The following is a 27,152-nucleotide window of genomic DNA, read 5'->3' as shown; positions in this document are numbered from 1 at the left end:
TTACCAGATATTAGATATGCACTCATACGCTGAGAAGTGTCAGGTGTGAGGCCGTGGTGCGAACCGCGGTTACGGATCCTTCTTTAAGCAAAAGCAATTCTTCATCACTTGTGAAAGAAATATACACGGAAAGAGGACAAATGGTGATTTTCTCACTAACTGTCAAAGATTGTGGCATAAAAAATATAAAGAAAAGAAGCAGGGTGGAGGGTGAAACGGGATATATTAGCCTTTGTACGGCTAACATTTATGTCACGCACACGCACGCACGCATAGCATTCTGCTGGTGAATAAATACACATCCTCATTGGTAGGCAGACAGTAATTCACGTGTCGTCAACGCACACCATTAAAACGTAGATATATTCAGGCAAGCACACACAAACATCGATTACGGAAGCAGCATCGGTGTTTACCATGCAGCCAGCTTAGCTCAGACGACAGTTACAGATGGAGGTTCTCTTAACTCAATGTTGTCTGGAATTTTTGAATTTTACAGATGACTGCATAATTGATAATGGCTATAAACCCAATGGTTGGAGTTAAGTTTGTCCATCATCTCACAAGACTCTCATTTTTGGCACTTTTAATAATGTAGAAGAGCTCAGCTTCAAATCATATCACAAAGGAGAGATAATGGATGATTTATGGCACCAAAACAGGAAAGATCAACTACATCTTTTTAAGGAATTTAAGTCTTCAAAGTCAAATGACTTTACGTTTACACGATTCAAAATTCAACTTGAAAAAGAATATGGAGAAAATTATGACTCAAAAGTCCTACAAAACTTGGGAGTTCAAAATGTAGTCATAAAAATCATCAAGGAATGATGTTAACATATCGTGCCTCAAAAAATGAACTGCAAACTTGACTTTTTCTTTAGCTTGGCCTATTTCAAAATGAAGGAGCTATAACTTCTTACCCTTGAAAGAAGTTCAAATGTTATGTAAAACAATACGGGTTACGTTAAAAAAAAATGATGGGTGTCCAGCTTCCCGGAAAAATATCAGTTCTACTCTAAGAGGTTTCAGTGTATTTTAAGAAAAAAAAATACATAATGACGTTCATCCTGTATGCATCTTTCAGAAGCATGGGTGGGGTGCTGACTTGTCATCCAAAGTTCTGAGGACGCCTAGGGAAATGTTCCATTTATTTTCTCAAAGCTGCTTTCCTCAAGTTCAACATACCGAATTTGCGACCACAAAGTATTGCGATCAATAACGCAGCTAAACAATCAAGGCCCAATCAATTAAGTCCTCATCTGTGATTCACATCTTACTTGCTTCCCAAGCTCTTGTTTGAAGGACAAACGTGCTGCAAAGTTTTATTATGTGACAAATAAAGCTACATCTTAGTGTAGAGAATCATGTTAATATTCTACATTGGTTATGCTGCATATAACGCAAAACCTATTTTCACTATTCGGGGGAAAGAAGGGAAAAAAAGGGGGGAAAAAAACAGTTATGTGCTTGTTTTGCATGCATGTTCTCGCTCCCCTATGCGAGGACAGTCACTGTCTGATAGTGTCAACTCGGTAATAACCCAGCACAGCACAGCTTTTAGGGGCAAATTGATGTTGGTGACATTGTTGTAAGTTTGCATAAAAAACGTGGGAAGATGAGCGGTGAAAAAAGTTTTGCTGGCAGGTTGGAAAACAAATTGATAGCCATTAAGTTGCTCCAACTATGCTAACCTTTCTGTAATCGCATGCTGCGTGTAGCTTTGAAGCTGCCAACGCGTCTTCGCTCCGGGCTTGCTGCAACACCATTTCGCAAACAGCACTTCAGAATTAAGTCTTCAAGGTGTGTTGGCAAATATGCATTGACATCAATCAATTGCTGACATTTCTGGGAAACAAAAATGACCTCCATGCGAAACTTGTGAATATGAAAGTACAGTGGAACCTACAAAGTCAAACAATCTATTCTGTGAATTTACTTACTCCTACAGGAAAATAATGTGAATTCAAATCAGCATAAAAAGAAAATATTTTAAGCGACATTTTAACATTCCTAGCTGCCATTAAAGTATAAAGAGACGCAAACTGTTCATGTAACTACTCTGTTATATGCGCAAAAAATTTAATTCATGGTAACGACGAGACAGACCGCAAATTCAGCTGATGAGTCAGAGTTTGTACGCAAAGCTATATGACAATAAAGTGGCAATTTCAATAAGAACATTTACAAGCCCCTTAAAAAGAAGATGCATTACATCTTTTCACAAGCTGGCCAAAAAAAAAAAAAAAAGAAAGACGCGAGCAATATAGCCAAAGGCTTATCAACTGTACTGCTTCAGTATATCATAGTTGAAAATGCTATTCAGCTTTTTGGATCTCTGAAGATAATTTTATGAGGTACTGTAAAATATATTTGCCGGGGGAATCACTGTTGGGTTCAATTGTTAAATATGACTGTCCAAGAAAAACCTATTCCCACCCAGTATATTAACAAGAAGGTGAAGTGATGGAAAAATAGGATAGGATCAACGGCAGAATCAAGGCGCTTTTTTAATCAAACGGAAATTCCTCCCTGGAAGTCGAGAATACCAAGCCTTCCAGCAAACACTTTTAAAAAGAGAAAATGGAAGTGATTAAAGAGAAATTTAAATGATGAAAGCTTCAGCCCCATCACCTTATCAATTTGAATGCAAGTGTGAACCTGAAATGAAGTTTTAGTATATCCAAGCGCTCTACAAATCCCGAAGTCATCTGTAGTATCCCTTATTCATTCTAATTTATTCGGCCCATTTTCTTTGCTGAATACTTAACCCATCTATGTCGATAAAGATGAAGACTTCAGATCAAATGCAAAGCCCGGAAAGAAAGCACCTAACAAGCTCCACAGAGTCTTGCCACTCGTACCGCGACATGACGGCCATGAACCATGACATCTTTAAATTAAGCAGGCAAGGTGCTGAGAAATGAGTAAGGCCAAGAAGTGATTTGCGTCCGCCGAAGGACAGGACGGAAAAAAAAAAAAAAAAAAGAAAGAAACAGGCATGCATATCTAATCAAATACGTCACTCCCAATCCACACAATAGCAGCATCTACTCCTTGTGTGATCGGCTCGGATCGAAGCGGGGTTTTGCACAATTGCATTTTCCATGCCGTGCATCAAGAGTACAGCATGGCTAAATAGCTAATGGCCCATCATATTTAAGTAGCCACGCCAAGCAGCAGTCACATTAAAGCTAATTTAATCTGCTAATGAGACAGGTCTTCCTCTCTCTCTCTCTCTGTTTAACTCTCACTTGCTTAACGACGCAACACTCACAGGCCTTGCCTGCCATGAAAAAAACAAAAAACAAAAACAAAATACATTTGCAATATTAACTTCCTCTGCGCCTCTTTGGGTAATGTTTTTGGAGCGTTTACTGACATCAAAACAAGATTATTATTTTACAATCAGGGCCCACTCGAGTGATATTTCTGGAAAATGAATACATCTTCTAAACATGTGTTTCTGGATTTTATCTGAGGAGTGAAGGGGGAAAAAGGAGAGAAGGAAAGAAAGGTAGATAGAAGAAAAGAAAAAGAAACAAAAAGAAAAAGGAAAAAAGAAAAGAAACAATGAGGGAACTGTAGAAAAAAAAGCTTAAAAAGAAGGAAGAAAAAGAGAATGACAGAAAGAGAGAAATAAAAAAGAAAAAACAAATGAGAAAAAGAGAGGAGAGAGAAAGAAAACAATGAAGACAAACACAAAAGAAAAAGAAACAAGAGTTCAATAAATAAAGAAATAAAAACAAAGGAAAGAAAGGCAGAAAGAAAGAAAATGAAAGAAAGAAGGAAAGGGGGAAAGAAAGAAAGAAAGGCAGAAAGAAAGAAAAAGAAAGATAGAGAGCAAATAAGCAAAAAAGAAAGCATGAAAGAAAGAAAGAAAGAAAAAAAATGCAAAAAGTGAAAGAATAAAGGAAAAAAGAGAGAAAGAATGATAAAAATCGGTCAAGAATAAGTTATTTTTCGAAAGGGTTACCAGATGAGAGCAGCCTAAAAAAAAAATGAAAAAAACTGGTCTTACAACTTTGACTTCAGCTTTTGCATCACAATGAATACATTTCTCAGTCAGCTGTTCATTAGCTCAATTTGCAGCATTTGGCTTGCCAAAGTCCATAACACGAAGTCAATGGAGACATTTTTGGAAAGCCTTTTACTCACACCGAAAGCAACATATGTGCCGCCTTGTGCCTAAGTTGAATAAGCTTCTATTGCGTGTGCCGCCAGTGGATTTGCCCATCAGAGTCCAAGGCTCCTACTGAAGACCAAAAAAGGCGATAACCTCGACACCAATGTGAATGCATAAACATTTTCCCCACATAGCTGCGGCTTCACACTTAAACGCACCAGCAAAGAGCCACACTTACTGTCCAGACACAGACGGGCTCTCCAGCTGAGCTCTAGAGACCTTCTTTAATAGCGGTTGGCTTCGAGGGGATCTGACGGGACCTTGGAGCAAAGGAGGAGTTCAACAGTCATTGGCTTAACGAAGGGAAAGATGACGCCAGCGAGGACGAGAAGGACGGAGTGAGAGGAAAAACTAAACGAAAGAAAATATGGATTCAGAGAGAGCAATGGGGTGAGGGAGGAGCGGGGGGGGAATTAAGTCAGGAGGGTGAGAATGTATAAGTCTGAGCAAATAGTTATTACAAGTCTCTGAAGGGTGGCGGCATGAGCTGAATAGACTGAAAGTTGGAGAGCGCTGCTAGCAACGGCGACTGGTGCCCGCTTCACAGTGCCACAATCTGACAAAGGCTTAATAGGTAATGGAAGTGGACAGAAAATATAGAAGCTTTGGCACGCTTGAAGAAGCCGGGTGTTAGATAAGTCCAAGCCCACTTCAGGTCCTACACGGTAAACACTGAAGGTCTGACACATTTAGCACTCCATTTGTCAAATGTGAACTAATATTAATTCAAAAGGGGAGAATAACATACTTCCTCCAGAGGATTTAGAGCTGTGATCGCTCTGCCAAAAGGCCTGGTACGTTTTAAATAAAAACGCACCGACATGTTGGCAAGATAACTGTTGCTACAATGCTTTACTTCACACCAACCGCTTCCTCACCGTAAAACATGAGGAGGTCTGCCTGTCCAAAAAAAATTACAACTTCAAATAAAATGAGGTGGTTAGAAGTTCGAAGGCAGAGGGAAGTTTGCCCATGTTTCCAGGGAGTGTAAGGAGAATGTCACCATTACGGCCCAACAAAATCATTTCTTTGATTTCATCAAGCGCTAATACAGTGGGGCGGCACGGTGGGCGACTGGTTAGCACGATGGCCTCACAGTGCACAGGTCGTGGGATTGATTCCGGCTCCGGCCTTCCTATGTGTTGTTGGCATGTTCTCCCCGTGCCTGTGTGAGTTTCCTCCCTCCGGGTACTCCGGTTTTCTCCCAGATTCCAAAAACATGCATGGTAGGTTGATTGAAGACTCTAAATTGGCTCTAGGTGTGACTGTGAGAGCGTATGGTTGTTCGTCTTTGTGCGCCCTGCTATTGGCTGGCAACCAGTTCAGGGTGTACCCCGTCTACTGCCCAAAGACAGCTGGGATAGGCTCCAGTAAGCCCGTGACCCTTGTCAGGACAAGCGGCTCAGATAATGGATGGAAGGATGGATAATATAGAGGCGCCTTGAGATACGGGCGAAATCAAAAGCCACTAAATAACTGTTTGTTCAACAATTCTTCAATTTATTTTAAACGGGGAGCATTGCTAACAAATAAATGGCAATATCTCATATCTCAATGTTGTTAAAAGTGAAGAAAATGTGTTCCAAACAGGAATTTGACGCACATGATTTGCCCTTTGCAGGCCACGTAAAATGAGTTTGCGGGCCAGATCTGGCCCCCAGGCCTTGAGTTTGACACTTGTGTTTTAAAGCAAAAAATATTTACACACAAACACATCGGTGTTGATGTTAGCAAAAGTAACTGTTTAGAGTTGCATGCATGTGATATTTTCTTTTCTATTTTAAATTACTTTCCAGGGATGTCAATTTTATCAAAAACAAAACAATGCGACTGTGCAGGTACAACAACCAAACATGACAATAGAAAACAAAGAGGAAGTTAAACTCAACAACCAAGGCAGGAGAAAAAAATTGTTTCAAATTTCCTCACTGCTATTGCACATGAGAATTTGACGGTAACAAAACGGTGGTCTGATCAATACAAAGAAACAGGCAGTGAGGTTCTTTTTCCATCATTAGCATGAATGAAGATTTTATTAACATCCTTGAAACTAGATTAGGTAACATTCAACTATTTTGCAAACTTCTTCAGAGTTCACTAATTACTTACCCCCGTTGGAAAGTTCCTTTTAAACCGGAGGGGTTACAAGCTATCAGCTGACTCGCAGGTTTCATGAGGCCACACACACACACACGCACACCGACACAGACACACGCATACGCTCGGAATTGCAATCAGCTCTTTGTCCCCAGGACCGCCTAATACAAAGCAGGTGAGCAACAACAGCAGTTAATAATAAGTCCAATTTACTTTCAAACTGCCATCACAGAGCGCCGTTTAAAACAGCAATTTGAAACGGTGAATCAGTCTTGGAGCAAAGACATTCTCTCTGTTTATCCCCCGAGATTTGTATACAAATATCCCAGAGAACAAATCTAAGCAGACGTCCTCCATCCGTTTAACGACAGTCGCAATTTCCTTTCTTCTTCTTAGGCAGAAAATGACCTCCGTGTATTTTTTCAGCACTCAACACCATGGGTAATTTTCTCCATTTTGGCCTTGATTTGGAAACATTTGCATGAAAATGTTCGCTTTTGAGGCTCCCATAACAGAGCGCGGCTCTAAAACCCAATTACTCCCCTAAATAGTGGCAGCTAATTATAGAGGTGTGACAAACAGGTAGCAGAACGGAGCGGGCGGACTGAAACGCAACGGCACGGTCGGCCGCTTGGGAGCGAGCGGCTCAATGGGAAGCAGTAAAATTCATTTAGGCTGGCTTCATTAAACCCTGCTCCTTGGGCCCTGCATCATGCTCTCCCTTTGGCTCTCGCGCTCTCATTTGCGGGGCGGCGGATGCGCCGTGGGTAAGAAAGCCGAGATCATGCCGATGAGAGCGACGCACGGCAAGCAGGAGAGAGCGCTGCAGGCAGGTACGGGGGGTTAATAGATGAAGAGGGAACAGCAGTGAGAGGATGCGAAGGAACAAGGGAAGTGAGTGGAGGAAGGAAGACAAAGGAGAGGCATGGTATCAATAAAAGCAGCGCTATAATAAAGAATGAGAACAAGGCAAATTCATACCACATGCTGGCAGGACAGAACAAGGGCACATGGACATGTGCGCAATTGATGATAAAGAAAGAGCACATGAAAGGATAAGCATATAAAGGAATACTTTTCAACATGGCTTTTTCCAAAGGCCCCCCAGAGAACTGAAGAAGAAGGAAAATTACAGCTTTGGTCCTCAAACCAGGGCCAAATGCCAGGGCTCCAACATGGTGGAACAAGGGCAGCTGAGCCCTGCGGTCTCGTTACCATTTAGATTACACAGGCGGCGCTCTGACCTCACAGTATGGACAACCACAATAAGACAGAATCTGGTGCCTGCCACCTGTAAGTCAAACAACCTGTACACAACAAGAGCAAGCACAGTTGCGTCCATGAGCACAAAAATAATGCAATCTTGGGAGCCATAATTTAGACCAACAACAAAAGTGAGACACTGATTATACACTGAGAGAGAAAGCACATCCGAAAGATCCGAGTGGATGCTGTGACTGTTTGCAGTAATAGTTGGTGAACTGAATTAGACGTGTTGAAAAATCTTGTTTAAAATCCAACCCCGACAATTTTTAAAAATAAGGCCGGAGGGTCCAGGCCGGAACGATACAGAGATCGACATCACTTCACATGTAAACAGGGGTTAAGATAATTTAATAAATAATTATTATTAAATAATCCATTTAGTGAATATAAGCACTGGAGGGAACCCAATTCACCAGATCAGCCGATATTGGTTGTTTGCGTCACCTTGTCGTCGCCATCATCATATTTCCAAGATTGTTGTTGCTTCTGCTAACTATCATAAAACATGTTGAGCGATATATAACAGTAGTTAAAGATTATTGTTCCCTGTTCGAATGTATGCGTCAGATTGTCTGACTAAAGTGCCCCCCCCCCCCCTACTGTAAACAGTTGGCAAAGAATTTTCAATCCAAAATCATGCCCCGTGACCTTCTGCTGATACCACCCTGCAAAGTGCTTGCAATTTAAAGCAACTTCTTCAGTCATTCTGCGTCACTTCTAGTGGTCATCTGGGCAGCCTGGCAGATTGCAGCACAATGTGCTGCCGTTGCAGAATGGACATGAACTAGAGAAAGCACATCTCAGAAATGGCGGGGAAACCAATTTTAAGGCTTGGTCTTTGCCTTTTCATTGGTGCCTTGTGACCATGCATGTCCAAACAAAGTCCATTGCTGTGGTTCCTGGTCATTGGAGCACGTCATGAGAACACGATGATGCTAGCAACCGACACACTGATTCTAAGCGATGCCGATCAGTTTTCACACGCAGAACCATCTGCAGGGTGAATGGATGCAGTCTCGCCTTTCACAGAGATGAGGAAACAAGCCAAGCTTCTTGGCGGTAGCCACACGGAGCCTTGTGACCATGCGTACTTAAACACACACACACACACACATTAAGTGTCTCGAAATATACATTGAGAGACGCCTACTGCGGCCTGGCCGAAACCCAGATGATCTACACATATGCTCAAATACATGTACTGGGAGTTATGCACTGCTGATTTGGGGTGGTAAATTGAAACTATACTGGCCTGAAATAAACATACTAAAAATCAGGAGAGCACAATTAAAAGGAACAAACCGTGCCCTTTGCTTTCCTGAAAAATGGAACCCTCCCCAGATGGAATACCAGTCAGATAATTAGGTAGCGGAGCTATTTGGAATTGACTTTTACCAATCCAGTCGTTGGGAGAAAATGTGTTTAACAGTAAAGTAACCTTGAGAGTGCAGGTAAATGAAAAACATAATAACTTCAAAAAGGGACGAAGCTGGATAAAAGCAAGAAAATCTAATAAGAGAAAATCACTCTCAGCAGCAATCTTCTTTTTAGGAAAAAAAAATCTTGCATCTTCGTGTCTTTAAATCATGTTCTTCGTTGGATTCTTGTCTTTTTGCTTGCACTGGTAATCGACCAAAGCAATAACAATTTAGAAAACCGGAACAAACACAAGGGAACGCATAAAATTACATTCAGGCCCAAACCATATTTGGACAAAATTGAGACAAGAATATGTTTAGTGTCATGGATCATCAATTCAAATAACACAGCTTTCGGTGTAAGGCTCGTGACTCACTTGGTCAGGTGAGAGCGCTTGCATATCACAGCTGTGTCATTCATGATTTTTTATGCAATGCACTTTAAAAGATTCATCATGGAATACTAAAGCGGTGACGATGGAGACTCAAATGAGCGATTTAACGATGAAAGGGCGGAGGGACAGCTCACACATGGCTTTAAAAGATAGCAAAACAAACATTCATCCACCTTTCGTAGCGCTTGAGTGCTTAAAATGGGAAAAAAAAATTTAATAAAATTATTATTATAAAATATATTCTCACCCCCCAAAATATGAGCTCCATTTGTGATCCTTATATGAAATACAGATGCGCAGTATATTTGTGCTAATTTCAAATCAATTATTTTGTTACAAACATTCTCAATGCAAATGTCATGTACAACAGCAGAGTAAAACAAAACAAATATAGGACTTCCAGAATATGGCACATTCAAAATGAAGACTACGAGCGCATGAAAGTGATGAGAATTTAATGCGACGAGCATTATCATTAAAAAAAAAAATGTTGAGTTTGACAGTATTTTTTTTTTTCTAAAAAGCAATGCGGAGTACTGCAAAAAAAAAGGGATGGCTTCCCTTTATTGTCTCTACCCTGAATACTTATCAAGGCATCAGTTTGACGTCGCCATTCCTCAAAATTAAGCTTCACCGCAGCGTGTTTGTTGTAACGCACCTTCACACACAACCTGCCAAAAATAATCACTTGGGTCTGACAGTAAGAGAGTGTAAAGAGAAAGACAACTGGAGGAGAGACGAAGTGTGAGAGGCAGAAACTAAGATGGGAAAACAACGTATGGTGAAGGTTCATTGAACAAGTGTTGTATTGCCGTCATGTCTAACAAACCAGCAACACAATTGCCTCTGAGAACTCCGCCCCCTCCACCTTCAATTTGCAGCATCACACCAGCCAGAAGTAATTAAACCATTCCCGAGATTTCTAACATAAATGATGAAAGTACACGCCATGACTTTGCTGTGAGACGCACGAAACATTGAGCTGCAGAAAGCACCGATGCAAGCATGAAGGTTTCAGAGGAGCCCCAAAAAAGAAGTGACAAGGACATGGGAACGCCCCCTCAGCACCTCTCCTCAAATCTGAAGAGACAGATGGCGGAGTAACAAGACGAAGACAAATGTCTGTCGCTCCCTGGTAAGGGCTCGGCTGACATTTTGCTTGGCATTTAGAAAACAAGTTGAAAAAAACAAAAAACAAAAACAACAAAAAGAAGCTCGAATAAAGTAGTTGTCTGGACTAAGAAAGTGAGTAAATTGTATTTTCTTAACAATGACTTGCAAAGTGCTTATATATTTAAAAGTACAACAAAATCCAACACACAAAATATATATTTTTTTAAAAAAATCAATAATCGAGTGGAAATAAATGTGGTTTTGATTGCTTTTTCAAAATGTCTACAGAAGAGCCAGTTCTTAACAGTTTGGGCTAACGTTGACGTTAGGTTACTTTGAAGGACTTATACTCACACACTCGCACACTCAGGTACATAAGCTGATTTAACAAAGGCAATGATGAGAATTATAACAATGACGCGAGAGAAAAAAATCTTTTAAAATGTCCTTAGCTTTAAATCACTTCTTTGATGTAGCACAAAAATGATAAAAGGACTGTTTGTACAAATCAAATTTTAATATCTCTGAAAATAATTCAGGCCTCTAGACAAAATCGTTGTTAAACACACACGAAAGAGACAGTGTGTGGACAGCGAAAACAATAAAGCCAGTATGTGCGCAACAAAAAGGCTCGTAACGATGGGATAAAAACACCCATCATCAAAAAAAAGAAAGAAAAGTCAGCCAGTTATTCAGCTATTCCCCTCTAATCGTAGCTCCCTGCCAATTTTCAAACTGTGAAATTTGAAAAACACCGACCCATTTCGGCCCACTATCAAGGCTAGAAACGATACAGAGAAATGACGGGCCCGCATGCAGCCATCCCATTGTATCCTCTCACGCCGAGAAATGACAGTGACCAAAAATTGACGTCCCACTGTCGCAATCTGCCCATTGGCCCGCGACGGTCGCAAAGACTTGATTTGTTCATCTTTTCTCGCTTTCTTACATGGACGCTATCCGCGACCATTACCCAGGAGGGTTGGGGGGAACTAGAGAGCGCAGCGTTTCTTTTGGCATGAAATAACGACAAGTAGAGAAGGGAAAGGAAGAAGAAAGAAAACAACAAGAGGCGGCAAAAGAAAAATGACCAAGTACTTTACCACCCACGGGGCTGTATCTCTCCAATGGCCTCTTATCAGGGGACAAATTGATCCTGGAAATAAGGAGTCATTTCCTGTGCCTGTTTACCTGCCTCTGGCCAACTGCCACCCCACTGAAGCATTCACACTGCTTCTGACCCTGCTGTGCCCTCGGAGGACTATTGTCAAGAGGGCTTGAGTCATTTTGGTCTTTACTGCGACGCCAAAGAAAAACATGTTGGTATGCATCACTACAACTTTGGGTGTTTTTTGTGTGCGTGTGTATGTGTCATAGCGGCCAGGACCTCAAAAACCTTGAGACGGATAACCCACTTCACATCGGTTTGTCATTTCTTCCGTGGATAAGAGTACAGGGGTTCGCAGTTCGCAACGGCCCCGACTTATAACCTTTCGAGGTTAAAAATGGCAGGCGATTACTAGTTTGCACAGCAGTGGTATCTTGATGAACGAGTTCCACAGCTTACAGTTTTTAGCGTTAGAAACCATCACGTGAGCGATCTTTTTGCTTTGTTTGCTACGTTCCAAGTACACTTTATATAGATCCGATCGGCCGCATCGGACAAGCAGATATTTTGCATTTCATGCGAAATCGGTAAATGGTTGTAATGTCCTAATTTGCCGATCGATCATCGATCGGATCCACAAAATAAGACAGAGCGAAAACAATCTCATTCACTGCTGGGGTATTCTGTGCTGCCGTTGTTAAGGATCTAACGTTTCTCAACTTTTTTTTTTTTCTTGTCATCGGGTTTCCCCCCCCAATTTTCCTTGTATTGAATTTTGGTGAGAGTTTATTCTATGTAATTGCTATTATGTTGTTTTGTGGGTCGGGCCGGAGCTGACTGCACAGTCAACAAACAAGTCAGAAAATTGAATAGATTGATCCATCACCTGATCAGATTGGTGATCGTTTATTTTTTTATTTTTTTATTTTTTTAAACTAGCTGATCTGATCTTCAAAATACTGATCATGTAATGCGTAGGTATGAGCTAAAATTTTAATTGGGGCTTGATATTCAAAATGATGAGCTGTCAGTTGCTACAGTAAGCTGCATGATAGTTGCTTGTACCACAAAGTTATCTTCACAAAAAATATATATATATATGTAATTTCGACTTTGTGGTGGAGTTTTTTTTTTTTTTTTTTAGTTTTAATAAATTTAAACATTTTTATGATTTTTTTCAGTGTTTAATGCATAAATGACGTATTGTCCTGAGCTCACCTGCAACCTGAAGGAGGACAGGCAGTATGGAAAAAAGATGGATGGATAGATCACAAAAATGGAGGAATAAGTAGCTAAATTAAGTATCTCTAAATATAATCTGCCTCTTATAAGATAAATTAATACAAAGTACTTGCAACAATATTTATTCATATTTACGTTTGCATGTAACTGTCATTAATTTGCTTGTTTTTTTAAATTCTTTAATAATTATCAAATCAATAAGCGCTGCATGCAAATTTTTCCTTGCATTTCTCCAGATTAACTAACTAAATTGCTGTGAGAAACACACAAAAAAGTCTCCAAATCCAAAGTTTGTGCTTTGCAAAAAAAGTTTCATTTATTTTCGTACTCGCTTTTGTAGAAAATACTGCTACGTGTTTAATATTCATTTCTGGGTGAAACTGGGACAAGGCGCTCGTATATGCAAGTGTCAGTCCAACTTAGTTCCAGAGGTGCATCCCAAAGGTGTTTCATAGAAGTAGCTGTTGTTGGGAGTGTCATCACACTGTGGCTTGCAAGCTCTAGCCATGCATGATGAAACCATGCAGACCTGACAGCACTGGCAAGTGAAAGGTGAAGAAAAAAGAAAAAACACCCATGTCCCTCCAATATTATTACCTGACTGGGTTTGAACATTGGAACACACTTTTAGTCTGATGCAAGCCCTCACCACAAAATATAGAACATGATCTAGTGGGGTAGTTTATACTTATTAAACCTTTAAATCCAACACGTTCACACACACACACACACGCGCGCGAGCATGCACACACCCCTTTAAATATGAGCACCCCCCACCCCCACCCCTTTCAAGCTTCGAGCCGTGTGACTGTGAAGAGTAACAATAAAGTATCTTACGACTGGAAGGCTTTTATTTGCTTTCAGTCCTTGAGCAGCAGTGGGCATTTACACAATATACACACCCACACCCACACACCGGCGTGTGCACAACAATAAACACACAAAAAGGGCCAGGAGGCACAGAGAGTAAACTGCACCTACAACTTGAGGATTTTCAAAACTCCTCCTTTGGGGTGAAGGGTGGAAGATTCATCAGGAAAGGCTGACCAACTCAGTCACCCTCAAAGCTAAAAAACACGCAATACTGCATGATGCCACACAAAGACACACACACACAAACGCGCAAAAAAACAATTATAAATTCCAATATTCCCACAGGTGATCCGGACAGCTCCTTTCAGACACACGCCAGCCTTGAGCCCACGGGCCAGTTCAGTAAATATCATTACACCATCAATGCACCATGTTATGTGTGTGCTCGTGGGGGTGTGTGTGTGTGTGTGTGTGTGTGTAGACCTTTCGAGCATTTCGCCAAACTTCATGTTTTGTTGATTGAAACGAGGTAGGTAGGGTATTACCGTCACATTCCCATCACGTCTGCTGCAAAGTTAATGCAAGAACGATTTCTTCTACACATAAACACGCCCACAAACACACACACATACAAGCACACGCACACTGTTGCACCATGTGCACCACGTTAAAATTCAATATTGTGTTCACAGTCCTGAGCCAGAGTGAGAGCATAGTCGGCGGAGGAGCAACAACCGTAGCTGCAAATCGATAGATTAAATTGAAACATATGAATAAAACACAGGGTGATAAATAAAAAAGGAGATGGTTTACTCTTGTTGCTACAATTCTGCGCAGCAACCCCCCGCCTCCCATCTCCCAAAGCAGATGGTGGGAGCGGCTGAACCAGATGACCCGCGGGACAAAGAAACACAGCAAATGTACTTCATTTTTTTTTTTTTTCCTTATCAGGGTTTCGAGATGGATTTTTTGTTTTCTTTATATGCTAGTCCAATGATGTTCCATTGAGCGTGTAATATTTAAAAAGTTAGATCAGCTTAATGAAACATCCATATTAGGAGTGGAAATGTTTGGTTTAATGCCAATTGTGTGACCATATAAAACGATCAATCGGGAGCTGAAATTTGCTTTTAAATAACCAACAACGAACAAATGAGCAATTTTAAATATTGTAGAGAGACCAAAGATGCAATTAGAACATTTTATTAATGGTTTGCAACTCATAAAAAATACCATTAATAAAAGAGTCATTGTCAAACCGTCAACACATTATTTGTCAATCAAGACGCTAATGAGTCATTATGGGGAAAAAAAACATGAGGGAAAATCGTCGGGATCTATTTACCTTTCATAATTGGATTTATTACATTCGTGCCATTAGTTTTTTCCCCCTCTGTAGGCTTATCTTAAAAGTGTGCTCATTGCTTGCTGTAATTGCAAGATGACAAGGCATTATTTTTGGTTTCACTTGGCCTCGGTTCAACCTGATCTACAGATGTCACAGTAGTTTTCTCAGAAAAAAAAAGACTTTTACTGCTTACTGTGTGAGGGTGTAATAATCAGTGGTAATCAATGCCAGCACTGACGTGATCCAAAATAGACACGGTGACACCGACCGAGTCACTGAAAGGAACAGGCTGACATACCCGTCATTGATGCTCCAGTTGAGGCAGAGGTTGAGGGAGCTGAGATTGCGACACTTCCTCACCACCTCCATCACCGTCTCATTGTTGAGCTCCGAGATGTGCCGCAAGTCCAGGACGGTGAGATTGCGAAGCTGTAAACACACAATCGCTGGTGAAAATGGCCATCAGGTCAATTATTTCTGGAACCGGAAACAATCAAATGGCTCCTTGAAGGTACATAGATAACATTCAAAATGTTTTGACAATAATTACACCTCGCAAAAACTAATTATTTAGTCGCATTCTCTTGTATTTCGTTAGATTATGCTTTTGTATAATACAGGGCTTTTTTTTTTTCATTAAAAACACACAAAAGAAAATTGTGACGAATGGAATTGTATGAATGGAGACCACCGGAAAAAAAACAAAACCAAAAAGATTTGTTTGTGTCTGATTCACACGTACACCAATTGAAAATAATGTGTTCCAAACATTTCCACCCAAAGCCATCAAAGCATAAGAATAGTCTCAAATGACTTGCCTGTTACTTTTCCAATATGTGCACCCGATAACTGCTGTGAGGACTTATGCGCCAATATTATATGCATACGCTCGCTTTCCTTTCATCTCCCCAATTTTAAATAATCCCTCCATCCTATCTGAATACACCCAAAGAGGTCCCAGGAATAATCCTGTTGTCAAAACCTTGGCTTCCTGACACTCCCCATGCAACCCCCCCCCCAAAAAAAATAAATAAATAAATAAATAGTCCAGCTTTAGAAAATGAATGAAGCACGTTTAACTGAATGCATGTCGGTAAGGGGGAGGGGGTAAGGTAATAGAGGAGTGATGTGATATTCCAGGCGGCCTCCGGGGTGCTAAATGTCACAGCCGAGGCTAAAAGGAAAACAAGCTCACATTGGGCGTTAAGATCACTGAGCACTACTGTGGGCTCCATAGGTTTGACATATAAAGCAGCAGGCATGAATGCACGCGGGGGCAGAGCCTCGTGTGAAAAAAAAAAAAAATCACATTTGGAAAGCAGCTTTCCACGCACGCCGAGACCCCTAACTGTCCTAAAAGTGTTTTCAAAGCGTTTACACTCAGTCCGGGAGATCAAAATGCATCGCGTGTCTTGTTTTAAAGGTCTTCTTCACCATTAAACAAACATGAAACGGAATGTGTAGTGTTGTGATAACACGGAGCTGCATGTATGTACATGATGAGTAGCTGTGAGGTAAACAAACAGCTTGCGTGTGTGTGCGCGCGTGTGGTGTGTGTGCATGTGCGCTGAGCTAGATGACAAATAAGAAGGTCAAGTGAGTGAGTGGCTGGTATTTCATGGAAGACCAGCTTTTAAAACGCATAGCTGAATGTGGACAAGCACAAATATGCGCCAATGCTCTCACAAAAAAAGTTTCACGTCCCCCTGTGGCCACTGCTGAATCAAATAACTAAATTATTCATCCACAATAAACTGTGTGTGTGTGCGTGTGCGCGTGCGTGTGTGTGTGTGTGCGTGTGCGCGTGCGTGTGTGTGTGTCAATTAAATCCAATTAGATTTACCATGTGACCATTACGTATCCTCACACACGCAGATTTATTAACATGATTAAACCTGCAGGAAATCCCCCCCGAGGACAAAAGTTGTATTTGCTCACCAAATTTAAAACTGCTTGTGTGGGCAAAACTAAGCTTTTACTCCAGCCAATCGAGTGGGTTTCATTGATGTGGCTAACCAATGGGAAACGGGGCCAACCGCAGTCAGATTCGATTGGCCCGTAGTGTAGCTAGGTGGGCGAAAATAGAAAATGTGTTGGTGAAAGAGAGGAGGCAGCTAAGACTGGAACTTTGTTAATCCATCTATGCAAGCCAATGTATGAAAAAAGAAGAACCTTTCAGTAATTACTCAGACCCACATAATGTGACAGGACCCAAAGCCGGCGTTTGTTTTCCCATAGTTGACAGATTACATTAATTTGACTCGAAACGTTTTAACGGCTCCAATCCTATTTAATCACTTCCACTCGTAAAACAGTTCATTTTGTGCCGACGTGTGTCAGTGGAATGTATGCGTAGAGGATGAAAAACAAACAGAAACGGTGCGCACGGCGGTGAAGGAAAACAAAGCCGGTGATTTAGGTAGAAAAGAAAAATCAACTTTAAAAAAAAAATGGACACGAGTGGGGGTTTTGCTGCGGGTTCAGAGGATTTTTTTTTTCTTGCCGCCTGTGACCACGCAGTCTCCCCCAAGTTGGCAGCTACACCTGGATAATTATTCATGCCGTTCGTAAAAACAGCGAAACCTGCAAAATCCAGCTGCTCTGAGGCCAGCCCGCCGTCCCCACCCATGAATATACGCAGGCTGGCGCTCAAATTAATGCACGCATTTGATTTTTATGAATATTCCAACTTGTGTGCGTAAACGCACGCTCAAATGCACAAATACAATGGAGGTTCTCAGAACACAATGGGGCACTATGAACTCAAGCTGCTCTAATGAATCAAACCTTTTCTACAAAAATAATTTCATCTCCAATCAGTAAATTAACAACCAATACTCATATGTCTTAAAGGCATTTTTTTAATTTAAATTTAGATTGAAAAGAGCAGGGCGGAAAACTTATTATGCGAAGTCCGATGTGTGCAAAAGGCAGTAATACATTTGTCGGTTGGTAAATTGGATATAAATTATGGACAAATCCTCCATTGTTTCCAAACGCAAAACGTGCAATCAATTCACACACGAAGATGGATGAGAAAACGTTACATACGTGAGACAATGTGCGTAGCGGCACATTTCTTTATGAAATGAGTATTATTTAATGTGGCCCACATGACCGCAGGGGGTGCGCCTCCTGGCTCGGCTTCAATTAGAGCCTCTCTCGGCCAGAAAGAGTGAGAGTCTGAGGTCAAGCGCAACACGCTGTTTGAAATTAAAGAAAAATAACACACGCTTTTAAAAGTACACCCTCCCTTGGCTATAAGCGTGGGGAGTTCAATATTTGAGGCGGGTGATTTGACACTTTATTGCATTAAGCTCGTGTTATAGGGCCAAATAGTCCACGCTCACTTACAACTCGAGCATTATTACTACATTTATTTACACAACCTCAAGCGTCACGCAATGTCAAGCAGGAAGCTAAGATCTGCGGGACCTCATGCGGAGGATATGATGTCATAACCACAAAACGACATGACTTCAAGACTGGTGCCGTCCATCAAACCGCAGTAGAGAGCATTGTTTTTGTATTAACTGCTCATTCAGAGCACTGGTTAATTATAATTATTTAATGATGACTTTTTTTTTTTAGACATTCATTGATATATTGTTCTATTGGCTATTTTGGTCACATGACGACAGCATTTTTTTTTTTTGGTTTGTTTTTTTATAACCACAGCAGTTTGGATGCGCTAATCACATTAAAGTCTGCTTGCAGGATTTGTGCTCATAAGACAGAAACATTAATTTTATATATTACTAGTATGTCTACGTTGAGTGACATTTTTCAAGACAGTTTTGATGAAAATAAGCAGGAGGGTCACCAACATGATGCCCTGAAAAGGAGAGTGCAAAGGACCACAAGAGTGTTTGAAAAATAGCTTAACACTGATGAGACACGGTGATTTCCCAGGAAAACTTGAGTGATCATTTGAAAATGTAAACACATGCAGACAATTAGTTGCAGAATGGTATTTAGCTGTTAATTAACTTTTAACACTGTTAATTAAGTGAGACAAATCATGAACATGATCAGTGTCTTCACATTGTTATTAATGACCAATATTATTAATGATAGCACATTACTAAATGTAATTTAAGCATGTGCGGATCAAACTGAAAGCACTCATTTATCGTAACTCACAATGGTGGCAGCAAAATGAATTCTGAAGCGTCTACAAAAATCATCATGCAACAATGCAATGACCCAAAACACATGCTGCCTGGACAACAGGACTCCATTGGGGTAAAAAGTGGAAGGTCTTAGACTGGCTGACTCAATCACTGGAACTTAACCCAATAGAGCATGCATTTTACCTACTGAGGAAGGGACTTAATAAAAACATGAAAAATTAATATGTTGCCATGGATCCTATCCACCAGAAAAAAAAAATCCTGAAGAGTAAACACAATTTAGTTGAGTTAAGTAAAAGATACAATAGATGATGCAGATAGGATCAAGAAAATCCACAAATACAGTAAACATAATTGTTTAGGATTTAAAGATGAGTAAAATATATATAATAATTATAATCCAAAATTAACCACTACCCTGCGACAATGAGTAAATGAAAAAAAATTATATTTCTGGAAAAACTAACTTTGCGGGAAACTTTCTGAACAGCAAACACAGGACAGTCACTTTAACATTCAAAGTTCTGAAGAGGAAGTCAAAGTCACAACAAGTGCATTTGTGTTGTTGTGGCGGAGGCGGTGGTGCCCCTGCCGCCATTACACATTCCGCTCAGACGTCCTCATGTGTTGCAGACGGTGTCAGACAGGACACAGCAGAGGCCAAAGAGGTGAGATGAGTGTAGCCGTGTCACTATGTGAATACAAGTGGGCACTTGCATTTTTTCTTATGCATGTTGGAGTGTCCCGGGGAGTTGGAGACGAGATTAAAATCACCCTTGTCCGTGCAGTCCATTACTGTGTATATTCGTCACAATAGTTACTTGAAGGAGTTGTGCCATTGCTGAGGTATTTGTAAATTTACACACACTGATATATATATATATATGTCTACAAACAAACAACATAATTATGTACAATTACGTAATAATTAATCATTCGTAAATTATGAAATACCAACCCAAATCGGACCATACCCAAAAAAGTACAGACTTCTTTATCCCTCCCTATTCATAAATCTGTTATCAACAATACATTCAATTGTCTCATCAGGGGTGGATGAATGTGTGTGTGTGTGCGTGCGCGCGTTTTATCTGTCATACGCTCATCTACTGTCTATCACTTATTTCCGGCACACTTCTTTTTTCTCCCTTTCAGCCACTAATCCCGCATGTGCTGGTGTTGATAACAAACTCAGTAGTGAGGAAAGGCTCGAGGAGGAGATAGCGGGCGCTGGTTCGTGTGGTGCTCGGCGTGCACTTGCACGTGCGCTCACACACACGCCGACAGACAACAAAGAGCGCTGGTTGGCAGCCAGACAGTACAGTGGTACTCGCTTGGCCAATAAGTAGACAAGATGCAACTCGCCCGCACAACCCTACTGGAGGTCAACAACCCCGTCATCGCCCCTCTGTCTGAGGATTAAAGCGTCTGACAGCTAAATGAATTATTCTTCAATTACTCCCATAACACACAAACGCAAAAACACATCATCCTCGGGCTCTTCTTTGCTCATTATTTTTATAAATCCCCCAATCTCCTTCATATTGCACCAGAGAAAATTTTTATTACCATTTTCGGCGACCCCCGCCCTCAAACTCTATAACCTTTCTTGCTCCAAAAGCTCCTCTAATACCACCGCTCAGTTATCCCTACTTCCACCTCTGGGACACAATGGCAGTGCACAAGTATGCAATCACACAAACTAACACATGACACACACGGGCAGCACACACACATCATTTCATACAGCTAAAGATACATGTATTTAGTTCATTAGCTTTTTTCGGGGGGGCAGGGGGGGGCGTGTTATCAGTGTGACACAGGTCACTGTGGTAATGTATTTCCAGTGTACCAATGGGGGGGGTTGAGATAAGGTGTCGGCAGACTATGGCAAAGCCAGACATCCTTCATCCCTTGTAGGAAAGCGACTGCAGGCGAGGTGCATGCCAGAGTGAAAGATTCCAACCCAACCACACCTACGGAAAATTAACCATTTGGAAGTCAAACGACTGCAAATTTTAAGGAACAAAAATTCAATGTGACCCTAAGCAGGATAAGGGCTACCCCCTTATAGAATGGATGGATCGTACAAAAAAAAAAGTAAAGAACAAGAAATCGAAGACATATGGGTTAGAGTGTGTCAACGTGGCTTGGCATCAGTTGATTTCCCTCAATCTCTCGCTTCCTCCATATGGTTTGTGTTTTGGTTGGCTTTCTCTTTGTTTCTACCCTTTCTCAAGGGAATCTGAAATGCTAAGACAAAACAGATATGACATTGATAGAACAAAAAAAGGAACTTAAAAAAAAAAAAATATATATATATATATATATATATATATAAAACGTTCACTCCAGTTTTTATAGTTCTTAGGTTAAGTCGCTTGTGTCACTCTCATGTGGCAAAGAAGGGCATCTGCTCTAAAAAGTGAAGGGGCTACACATAATTTCAGATTCCAGACACAATTTCATTTTCCCCCAAACACAAGCCACACATACAAATGTGAAATCAAACTTTTTTTAGAGGAAATTATTGGGCGGTTGGTTTGAAAAAAATTCAAATTATTCTCGAACAATTGATTCATGGACATTTTTTAAGTCCAGAGAGCAGTAACTATATTCGTATGGGACTGACAAATGGAACCTCAAAAATTGATGTACTGGGACCATCGTAGTCTGAGGATCGTCCGTCCCCAGCCGGAATCTGTGTCCCATCTGTTACAACTCTGACACTACATCAGAACTTAAAAAAATGCTGTGTCCATGTTTTCCCCTCATTCCACGTCAGTGCTATTTATATGGAACAATAACCAGGACAAAGGTGAAAAATAAAATCCTGGCTTTTACAAGCAGAAGGTACAACGGTAGCAATAACCGATGGAAGAAGCCCAGAAGAGTAAGCACTCAACAGTTTTATGATGGTGGAAGTTTGACCCCTGGGGCGCGTTAAATCTATTTCAATTATTACTTATGGTGAAAATAAATTCAATATCTCCTGTATTGATATTGCCACTGCACAGCCACGACAAAGAATGAAACATATAATTATGGTTCTGCAATTAAATAGCCTCCCTGTGCCACACCGGATATATGCCCAAAAAGTCATACTTGTGGTCCAGTTCTCTCAAATTTAAGGAATATTTATCAAAGGTCCCAACTTTCTGTGGCGCAGAACAACAAAACCACCGAGGCAACACGGCTGAATGGAGCTGCAAGGCCCCAAATTAAGACCAGAAAAATCCCAGTTGTGCACATCAGAGAGACGACACAAAGTGATTGCAGACTCAAAATATATGTTGTTTCATCTCTGACACATTCTTCAACGGGCTCGTCATTTGTTATGTCTCAAGGCGGCTCTCATTCGCCTAGACATTAGGACTTTCTCTCTTATATGAGGTCCACATTGTCTTAGGGCAGTGATAGCTTTTGATGTATGAGGAGGGGCATTGTGGGAAGGCATGACAGACAGAGGGGAAGTGCGACGGGAGGAACGCTCGTCACCAAGAGCGGCTTTAACATCGACTACCCAATAGAGTCGACCTTGGACTTAATCACTAGCAGAAGAGCTGCGCTTGACAGGAAGATGGAACGACACATTGGGACTAGTTGTGTTTGTGTGCGCAACAAACAGAGCATATGTGCATGAGAGAGGCAAAGTCCGAAGACTGATTGATAGAAAAACTCAAAAATAGAAAGATGGGAACGTAAACAAGGTGATTTAAACACTTTTCAGACAGGGGACACTTAATTTGAGGATTTTTCGAGTTTCATTGGTCCAGGAAAACACGGTGATGCCTTATTCTCCAGACAGGATCAACTTTGTTTGGGGCTTTAAAAAAAAAAAGTTTATGGCTGTGATTTAAAAATCAGAAAGGCTAGACTTTATTGTCATTAAAAATGGGAATTGATAATAATTTCGCATTTCCAGTTCCATTATAAGATACTGCTAATCAATCCCATTTCTTATCGATTTTCTTAATGGTTTTCATTGGGCGAGGGAATTAATTAATACAAATGTTAAATGATATCATTATTATATCGACCCTTGCTTGATCCAACTGTTAAATTAGTGGAACGGTTCGAGTGAGCACAAATCAAATACATGCCTGGAAGGCGGGGCGGCAGCAATGATGTACGTTTTTATATTGCGCTACAATATTGACAGTATATATGGAAAAGTTCCAACAAAATACACTTCTACGCAGGACATCATCACTCATTTGCAATCCAAGCGGAATCATCAAGCAAGCAAACACAAATTCCTAGCAAGTGTTTCAGTGTGATATGATATTAAAATGCGTTTGATGAAATTAAACCTTTGTGAGTGATAAATGTACAAAAAACACAGAAATCAGGAAGGGCGCAAATACTTTTCACAGTATTGTATATGGTACTACTCATTTTACAATGTCTACTATAGTGTGTATACTTGAGATACAAATTTGATTATTCTACTGAAATTATTTATTTAAATGTTACAACAGTTCTACGGCAATTTAGAAGTGCATTGCAAGTGAACTCCAATGCACTGTCTTTATACAAGGAAACCATACTTGAATAGAAAACGTTTTTTAACTGTAAAATAACTAGTTTTATAAACAATCCAATCCAAAAGGAACTTGCATAATTATAGAATGAGATGAATTTGATTTGCTTTAATATTGTTTTAATTTAAGATTTAATTATTTTTTTGTTTTGTACCGCCCAAAAAATATCATTTGAATAATTCTGATTTAAATTATCTAAAAAAAAAAAAACAACTTCACCTTTATAATTGTGGTAGGAACTTGATCAATATCTATACATTGCTGTTATAATCCCTGACTAAAAAAATTAGGCTTGGTAGAACAACCCAAAAGAAAAGTTATTATGATGTTTTTGGTCTTAAACATCCGTTTTTCAACAACAGTGCATATAATTGGTGTAAAACTTGCTTTTCCTGTCACCAACTAGACAACAACAGCCACATGCATGCAAATCCGTGCTACAAATATTGAGTTGTGTTGCACATCACAGAGAAGCCGCGCAGCCCGCGTGGAATTAAACACCACAAAACCATTAAAGGACCATAAATGCCAAGTCTTTATAGTTACTCGGCACACCATCAGCACTGGCACCATGGGAGGTCCATTTCAAGAATCAGATCGCGTGATTAGGAAAATACCATTTCCAATTGATTTCCTCATAACCTCATTTGTGAGAAGTCAGTTAAAAAAAATGAACATCAATCTGAAATGAGGGTGCCATGAAAGAGAACTTCATAAAAAAAATAATGGATTTTGTTCACTTCTCTTCTCTGCTAAACGGGTGGCAACTAAGGGGGGTGGGTGGCTTATCAAAGAGACGGCATGCAATTGCGGAGGCAAATAAGGGAGATTGTGGGTCATAATTGAGCGAGGGGGGGGGACGCAGCCTCGGACTCACATGCAGATTCCATGGAGTCATCAGAAATGCAACGATTCGAAATACTATTTTCAATAGACAATGGGTGGGACCAAGTGGGGATAAATGAGGAGGAATCACCTGCTAAAGGAGATGCTAACCAGATTATTACTGAGGGAGGCAGAAAAAAGAGCGAATCAGCAGGACACATCAGAGTTGAGAAGCACAAAGATGGTGGTGGAAAGAAAAGAAATTTGACTTGAACCCTGGGTGGAGCTTCTATGCTCCTAGAAGGCGGAAACGACAAACTCCCTGGGTGAGTTTTGTACTTTTCGTACAAATGTCCTTTTCTTCACACCACATACAGATTGGTCCTTCTCATAATTGCTAGGCTCTACTCGCCTCGGTTGAAGACGGTTCACTGGGATTCTGGTATAACTGGCATTCTGAAGGCAGAATTGTGTTGAAATTCTTGCCAAGCTCGTCTTGTATCACAACCTGACTTTGGTTTCTGGTGAGTGTTTGAGGCCAGACTTTTCTAATGACAGGGTTCAGTAATGTCAATGTCTACCCACTGGACCCGGCATGAAGGGAAACCTTTCACAACAGCGTTTCATCATCCTCACTTTGTGTCCTGTAGTGGCTTTTTCCCCTCCAGTGACCAGGTTCATTTGAGTGCAAGCTTTCCAGCAAGAATTCTTACAGAGTTGTAATCCATGCTGTCTATGCTTTGGTTGAACAGGTCTTGATGTTGTTCCTTTACAGTTGGCAAGAAAATGTGGAGGTTTTTACTCCGCTGGTATGTCTCTTTCGGTTTGGAATCTTTACAGTGATATTGGCAGTTTCCGCGATCTTGCCGCAGTCTTCCAGGATTTCAGTGCTTTGGATATTCTTGGAAAGGTTAAGCATGTCGGAACGAGACTCGGTGGCTCTGCTGATGTTTTTGGGACGGTTTCTTTTAGTGGTGGTCGTGTAACTGGTGTTTTGTTAAATTGTCTCCTTGTATACATGTCTTGCCGTTTCAGGCAATAAACTCCCACCTGAATGGTTTGATGAAAATGAATCGTGTGATAAAATAAAACATCGCGAAAGTTGAGGGCGTAATTGAAATAAACAATCAATAACCAATCAGCAACTAACTTAAAAAAAAAAATCTAGGAATCAGGATTATACGTGGCTAAAACTCTCAGCGGGTTAACACGGTAATAAATAATAATGAAGCAAGCCAGACTGAGCATGTACACGTTCACCCCTTTGTATTCCGATGTTGTTATGATTGGCTGGCTTCATTACAGTCTGTCTACAACACGATGGCCAAGGTCAGGAAAGGCCACAGAAATGATAAGGGGGGCAAAATCATAAGTGCAAATTAATCTGCTGTTTAATCTAATAATGTAGGGCGGTATCGGCTGTCTCAGTCCTATTAACACAACAGTAATTGCATTTGAGAGGGAATGGCGGCGAATGCTACCCCCGTGGGTACGCACTCGCATGTGCGCACAAGCTCATCAGAAATAAATCGAATTGCATTACAAGAGCACATATGTAGATATACAACACACGCCGGAGCAAAAGAGCATTTGAGATGGATGATATGACAAAAGAGAAAAGCATGGCGTATGCCATTTGAGATTCATCTTTGTGTGTCCGTGTTTAAATGGCGCCAAGCATCTTTAACCACAGAGCCCCGACTCATTAGCATGCTAATACACAAACAGCGGGGTGCAGTTAGACAAGTGGCATATTATTGGGATTCATCTCATTAGGCTTTCATGAGATTTAAAAGTGAACACATAATAACGTCAAAATGAAGTCGCAGATAAAAGACACAGTCGGAATCTGGGATTCCGTACAAAAAGTAAAAATTACCAGTTGGAGACAAAAGTGCAAGAATTATACCCAAATAAAACATCCACGCTTAAATTTGTGTTTTGTTTTGTTTGTTTTGTGATCAACACAAGCATTTATTTCAAGAAAATGTCACCTTTGTAAACTATTCTGCGGGAATGACTTACTGGATGTCGACTAGGCCGATTATGGGGGCCGATATTTGGCATTTTGCCGATAATCGGCATAGATCTTTTTAATAACTTTCAAGGCTGATAAATTAAAAGATGGTTTATTTGAGTTCACTGCAGCAAACGTCTCTCTCTGTGGCCCTCCCACAGCCCTATCTGATTGTTTCCTTAAGCAGTGGGTAGAAGCCAATCAGGAGTAAGCCGCCTGTTTGCTTTTTCACCTCGAGTCACATGAACTACAACAGACTTGGCCAAAATTTGAATAAATGTCAGTCTACTACAACTCACAATTAATAGAAAACTATTTGCTGAAGTAAATTTAAAAGAGATTTTATTTTGTTTTCATTGATCTATAATACATGCACCTGACCCTGGGAACTCCGTACACTTTTTGTTAGACTTTTACAATTAAGTTTACTATTTTCTAAGGTCTAAAAAAAAAACTTTAACAAGTTGTAAATCACAAGATGTGTTTAATAAACATGTGCTTGAAGGCATTTAAACTAAGTTAAGTTTTGGAGTTTTCATTTTTAAAAATTTTGTCACCATTTCCCCCTTTTTTCAACCAATGAATATCGGCTTAAAATATCGGTTATCGGCCTACTAATAATTGGAATTGGCCCTAAAAAAAACATA

The 27,152-nt window shown here is 40.5% G+C and overlaps 1 protein-coding gene across 3 annotated transcripts in view; it reads right to left on the bottom strand.

The window, feature by feature from the left end:
- fbxl17 (F-box and leucine-rich repeat protein 17) overlaps positions 1-27,152 on the bottom strand; it is a 195,785-nt gene that overhangs the window by 98,793 nt on the left and 69,840 nt on the right. For all 3 annotated transcript variants that reach the window (XM_088294826.1, XM_088294833.1, XM_088294816.1), the window contains exon 8: positions 15,285-15,415. In XM_088294826.1, coding sequence (XP_088150952.1) covers positions 15,285-15,415 — 131 coding nt within the window. The remainder of the gene's footprint in view (positions 1-15,284; positions 15,416-27,152) is intronic.

This window comes from Idiotropiscis lumnitzeri, chromosome 1 (genome assembly GCF_059441095.1).
Source record: "Idiotropiscis lumnitzeri isolate Australia: NSW breed Sydney's pygmy pipehorse chromosome 1, RoL_Ilum_1.0, whole genome shotgun sequence".
NCBI lineage: Eukaryota > Metazoa > Chordata > Actinopteri > Syngnathiformes > Syngnathidae > Idiotropiscis > Idiotropiscis lumnitzeri.
Note: the sequence above shows the minus strand (reverse complement) of the source record. Positions and strands in the feature narration are given on the sequence as shown.